General features: G+C 38.8%; 1 protein-coding gene across 1 annotated transcript; it reads left to right on the top strand.

Moving 5' to 3' along the window:
- Nucleotides 1-4,119: 4,119 nt before the first annotated feature.
- LOC116180941 lies at nt 4,120-5,302 on the top strand. Its single transcript, XM_031501129.1, has 4 exons — nt 4,120-4,443; nt 4,602-4,991; nt 5,039-5,119; nt 5,168-5,302. Exons 1-4 carry the CDS (start codon nt 4,410-4,412, stop codon nt 5,245-5,247), a joined length of 585 nt encoding a protein of 194 aa, XP_031356989.1. The 5' UTR covers nt 4,120-4,409; the 3' UTR covers nt 5,248-5,302.
- Nucleotides 5,303-6,436: the final 1,134 nt, after the last annotated feature.

Here is a 6,436-nt window from a genome sequence, read left to right as displayed (position 1 = left end):
TGGTCTCTCATTGCGCAAGGGAAATCACCAGTCAATTTCGGGGTTACGTATTCCAACAATCAAATTTAACCCCCCTTTTGTTCACTAACGGCGACGCAGTTAAATTTTTTATAACCCAGCGCGCTTAATGAATTTATCCTTGCCTGAACTGTATGTATTGTACAGTTGTAATAATAATAATAATAATAATAATAAACTACTCGAATTTATGCGATGAAAACGCGTGTATTCCCTTTATTTTTTTTATTAACGGCATCCTAGATTGTCACGTCGTGTCGTTTGTGATATTTAATGCAGGTAGTAGCAGTAGCAGTAACGTTGAATGCTTCCCTAGAACTATCGTAATATGGTCGTGTATATACCCTTGTAATAATGTAAGGGTAAAAACAATTGTTGATGGCGCAGAACGGTTAAAAATGATGGAAAATGAATAGAGGGTTGTTGCGATATCCTTATTTTTGATTTTGATGGTGCAATAAGTATAGAAAAGAAACTTTCCAGGGTGAAAAAAATTGATGAGGAAGCAGAAAGGTTAAAAATGATGGATAATGACTAGGGGGTTGATGCGATATGCTTGTTTTCTTGATTTGGAGAGTGCATAAGTAAAGAAAAGAAACTTTCCAGGGTGTTATAAATTGTTAAGGGCGCAGAAGGGTTAAAAGTGATGGAAAATCACTAGAATTGATGCGATATGCTTATTCTTAGTTTTGATGGTGCAATAAGTTAAGAAAAGAAACCTTCCAGGATGATATAAATTGTTGAGGACACAGAAGGATTAAAAATGATGGTAAAAAGACTAGAGGGTTGAAGCGAAGTGCTTTTTTTGATTTTTATCGTACAATAAGTAAACTAAAGAAAGTTCCAAGGGTGATATAAATTGTTGAGGGCGCAGAAGGGTTAAAAATGATGGAAAATGACTAGAGGGTTGATGCGATATGCTTATTCTTAATTTTGAGGGTGCAATAAGTAAAGAAAAGTTTCTTTCAAGCGTGAAAAAAATTGATGAGGCCACAGAAGGGTTAAAAATGATGGAAAATGACTAGGGGGTTGAAGCGAAAAATTTATTTTTGATTTTTATCGTGCAATAAGTAAAGAAAAGATACTTTCCAGGGTGATATAAATTGTTAAGGGCGCAGAAGGGTTAAGAACAGGGAAAAAAGGAAGGTTGTACACTGCCTCTTTTTGAGCCCCGAAAAAAAAATTGTCTCAGATCGACCGGAAAAAAACATTTTCTTATAGAATGTGGCCTGTAGAATCCATAATTTCCAACAGTCCCAAGATTGGGCTACTACTCGTATTTCAAAAGTTACAGCCTTTTGAATTTTCTTTCGAAATTGGTTTCTAATCTAAAACTTTTGATTGAGAAGTCTGATCGAAAAAGTACGAATTGATTTGGATTCTACGCACCAAAATTAATAAGAAAAGGTGTTTTCCCGAGAAATTTTGGATTGGTCGATTTTTGGAAAAAAAGGAAGGTTGTACACTGCCTTTTTTTGAGCCCCGAAAAAAAATTGTCTCAGATCGATCGAAAAAAAACATTTTCTTATAGAATGTGCCTTGTAGAATCCATAATTTCAAACAGTTCCAAGATTGGGCTACTAGTTCAAAAGTTACAGCCTTTTGAATTTTCTTTCGAAATTGGTTTCTAGTCTAAAACTTTTGATTGATAAGTCGGATCGAAAAAGTACGATTCGTTATGGATTCTACGCATCAAAATTAATAAGAAAAAGTGGTTTCCCGAGAAATTTTGGATTGGTCGATTTTTGGAAAAAAAGAAGGTTGTACACTGCCTTTTTTTGAGCCCCGAAAAAAAAATTGTCTCAGATCGATCGAAAAAAAACATTTTCTTATAGAATGTGCCTTGTAGAATCCATAATTTCAAACAGTTCCAAGATTGGGCTACTAGTTCAAAAGTTACAGCCTTTTGAATTTTCTTTCGAAATTGGTTTCTAGTCTATAACTTTTGATTGAGAAGTCTATCGAAAAAGTACGAATTGTTTTGGATTCTACGCACCAAAATTAATAAGAAAAGTGTTTTCCCGAGAAATTTTGGATTGGTCGATTTTTGGAAAAAAAGGAAGGTTGTACACTGCCTTTTTTTGAGCCCCGAAAAAAAATTGTCTCAGATCGACCGGAAAAAAACATTTTCTTATAGAATGTGGCCTGTAGAATCCATAATTTCCAACAGTCCCAAGATTGGGCTACTAATTCAAAAGTTACAGCCTTTTGAATTTTCTTTCGAAATTGGTTCTAGTCTAAAACTTTTGATTGAGAAGTCTGATCGAAAAAGTTCGAATTGATTTGGGTTCTACGCACCCAAATTAATAAGAAAAAGTGTTTTCCCGAGAAATTTTGGATTGGTCGAGTTTTGGAAAAAAAGAAGGTTGTACACTGCCTTTTTTTGAGCACCGAAAAAGAAATTGTCTCAGATCGATCGAAAAAAAACATTTTCTTATAGAATGTGGCCTGTAGAATCCATAATTTCCAACAGTCCCAAGATTGGGCTACTAATTCAAAAGTTACAGCCTTTTGAATTTTCTTTCGAAATTGGTTTCTAGTCTATAATTTTTGATTGAGAAGTCTAATCGAAAAAGTACGAATTGTTTTGGATTCTATGCACCAAAATTAATAAGCAGAAGTGTTTTCCCGAGAAATTTTGGATTGGTCGATTTTTAAAAAAAAAGGAAGGTTGTATACTGCCTTTTTTTGAGCCCCGAAAAAAAAATTGTCTCAGATCGTCCGGAAAAAAACATTTTCTTATGGAATGTGGCTTATAGAATCCATAATTTCAAACAGTCCCAAGATTGGGCTACTAATTCAAAAGTTACAGCCTTTTGAATTTTCTTTCGAAATTGGTTTCTAGTCTAAAACTTTTGATTGATAAGTCGGATCGAAAAAGTACGATTCGTTATGGATTCTACGCATCAAAATTAATAAGAAAAAGTGTTTTCCCGAGAAATTTTGGATTGGTCGATTTTTGGAAAAAAAGAAGGTTGTACACTGCCTTTTTTTGAGCCCCGAAAAAAAAATTGTCTCAGATCGATCGAAAAAAAACATTTTCTTATAGAATGTGCCTTGTAGAATCCATAATTTCAAACAGTTCCAAGATTGGGCTACTAGTTCAAAAGTTACAGCCTTTTGAATTTTCTTTCAAAATTGGTTTTTAGTCTATAACTTTTGATTGAGAAGTCTAATCGAAAAAGTACGAATTGTTTTGGATTCTATGCACCAAAATTAATAAGCAGAAGTGTTTTCCCGAGAAATTTTGGATTGGTCGATTTTTGGAAAAAAAGGAAGGTTGTACACTGCCTTTTTTTGAGCCCCGAAAAAAAATTGTCTCAGATCGACCGGAAAAAAACATTTTCTTATAGAATGTGGCCTGTAGAATCCATAATTTCCAACAGTCCCAAGATTGGGCTACTAATTCAAAAGTTACAGACTTTTGAATTTTCTTTCGAAATTGGTTTCTAGTCTATAACTTTTGATTGAGAAGTCTGATCGAAAAAGTACGATTCGTTTTGGATTCTACGCACTCCCCCCCCCGGAATGGCTTGGCGTCATGAACGACGATAGATTGGATCCCTTCTGAAAGAATGTCACGAGACTTTTTAGGGTTGAACGTGTCGAAGGAGAACGTACCATACGTAGATCTGGGTGGTGTGGAGGAAAGACCCTCAGTAAATGACGATTTTTGTCAGAAAGAACGTTTGAATCTTTCTTTCCTCCAAACTCGTTCAGCGTTCAGATGAACTTGCATCACTCGGATGACTGCCACAGCAGCGACGTTTGAGTAATTTATGGCAGCATCCAAGAAGGCATATCACCTAGTGGTAGTATTAGTGGTATTACGGGTGGAAAGGGGAGGTAATATGGAAACATAGGCATTTTTTTTGGAACCTCCAGCGTGGTCCAGTAGATATGGCCGTCAATCACCGAGTTCATTGACTGGTTCGTGCCGTAAAAGATCTGACCAACCCCTTTCGATTGGGGTGTTCCACGTAAATAATTGGCGACCGAGCAGCCGAAGGCGCGAGTAATGGTGCATAATTAATTAAAAGCTCCATTTAATCCTCGCCTAAAGAAAGCGTTGGTGTTTCACATCAGTTTACTGGACGCACGCGATACGTGCGGAGTAAAAAGCTGGGTACCGAAAAAACACCAAGTGCGCGCTTCTTTTCCAGCATTTAAATTGTTTCCATTAATTAATCACAATTAGTGTAAACGAGTGGCAATTATACAACTGCACCAAGCGATGTCGATATTGTTTTTCTGTGAAAGTTAATGACCCGCCTTTTGTTGCAACCATAAACAGTTTAATTCGCATCTTCAAAAAATAAATTGGAAGATGTAAGGAGAGGTCGGTCGTTAAAACAATTACCATTACTTGAATTCCGTCTCACTTAATAAGGATGAAGCGCGAGTTATTCTCCTATCTTTTACTAGGTAAGGCGCAAGAGGGGGTGGGCTAAATTGATTTTATTGTGAAAATTTCGCGGCCGCACCTGTTCCTTCAGGAATCTTACGGGGCGTGATTGAATAATTACCGTTAATTTGCTTAATGCACGCACTAGTCAATTTCTTAACCCCCCTCCACTTTTCAGCGATCCTAAATCATGGAGCGGCGATTAGAATTACGAGGCTCGTCGTTCCCACAGTCGCCTCCTTTGGTTCCCTGATTAATCTGGATTGCGCCTACGATTTGGAGAACGACAAGCTCTACGACGTAAAGTGGTACAAGGATAGCGACGAGTTCTTCCGCTGCAAATCGGACGGGCAGGTCCAAGCGTTTGAGGTGGAAGGCATCGACCTGTACAAGAACTACAAGGTGGCGGTCGGTTCCTGCCCGGTCACGATCACCATCCTCAACTCGAAGTCCGCCGGGAAGTATCTCTGCGAAATCAGCTCCGAGGCGCCCGAGTTCAAGACGGTGGCCCGATGGGTCAATTTGAGGATAGCGAGTCCTACGACGGCCCGAAGAACCCAGGAGGACGGTATGTTGAACTTGGCACGTCTCTCCGTTAGACACTTGCACTTTCAGATACTCCAACCCAAACTGAAAACCATCCGGAGATCACCCCGGCTCCTCCCGCGTCCGTCGAAGCGTCCGTTCAATTACGAGGTAAAGAAAGACCACGCACCTCCCTCGTGAATTAGCGAAATTTTGCAGGTCATGGAAATCGCCTTGGACCTAATTTTGTTTCCGCCGGCGTTTGCGTTTTCACTGCGTTTTGCGTGCTTAATTTGTAACTTTGTATACTTGTGATAGTGTAAATATGCTTCTATTTATTAAATTGTGTGTTGCATATTTTGTCACCGAGGCTGACAGCTAGAGGGCGTAGCAACCGTGAGCTCAATTCTGATTCACGTGTGCTGTTACTTTTATGATTTGAAACCGTAATCATTTTTGGTGTAAATGTTTGCTCAATTTACACTCAAACTTCACCATTCAATACCCAAGCTTTCAAATGGTTGCTAGTTTGGAGCTTGAAATTGGCGGATTGTTTTGTTCTGCTTAAAAACTTGAAGCCTCTGTCTTGTTCCAAAAAGGGCAGTGGAGGACAGGGGTACGCAAAAACACACAGGAAGACTAGCATAGAGCTAAAAGAGATCAGGAAACTCCAATAGATAACTCCAGGGAAGGAAGGGGAGAAGATATTTGAGCAAGGTATTAATAGAGAAGGACGGGGAAAGCAAGAATAGTAAGAGCGAGGAAACGGATGACTACAGAATAAAGTAGGAAAAATTGGTAATCCTATAGGGGGACAAGAATGGAACAGAACACGATCGGAAGCAAAAGCAGAGGACAAGAGAGAACACAATAGCAGTGAAGGGAGGACAGGAGAAAGAACATGTGAAGCAGAAGAGAACAGAAAGCATAGGGAAGAACATTCAAAAAAATTTTCTTGATGAGAATTACAGACCTGCGGAAATAGGAAATGGCAGCATAGAACAGAAAAAGAGCAAGGAGTAGAGAAAACAGATGTAGGCAGGGCAGATCGGGCTAGAGAGAGCCAGAGAGGAGATGAGGAAAAGTCAAATATACTACCGGGGGTCTGGAGGTTGTTAAATAGGTACTCTCCAACAGTACCCAATAAACTAGTACTCGATATTTCGTTCTTTATTATCTCAAGCACCCCACGGCCGGGGGGTATTGAAGACCCAACTGAACTGGAATACCCCTCAACAGTGCTAGTCCTCGATATTTCTTTCTATATTACCTCTAGCCCCCTGATGGTGGTTTCTGGCAAACAGTAATCGAATATTCGTATGCTGGGGGAAAGGGGGGGGGGCAGTATTCGGTGGTATAGAGGATGTGGTGAGGAAGAAATAAGGGAGTAAAAATAGGTCATCAGTCAGGTTTGCTGATTTATATATGATCATATTGTAACGTTATTTATAAATTCGGGTTCGATTTATATCAATATTTATTAAACAA

Source organism: Photinus pyralis, unplaced genomic scaffold, assembly GCF_008802855.1.
Source record: "Photinus pyralis isolate 1611_PpyrPB1 unplaced genomic scaffold, Ppyr1.3 Ppyr1.4_LG9, whole genome shotgun sequence".
Lineage (NCBI taxonomy): Eukaryota > Metazoa > Arthropoda > Insecta > Coleoptera > Lampyridae > Photinus > Photinus pyralis.
The sequence above is the reverse complement of the archived record's forward strand: the minus strand, read 5'-3'. Positions and strand labels throughout refer to the sequence as shown.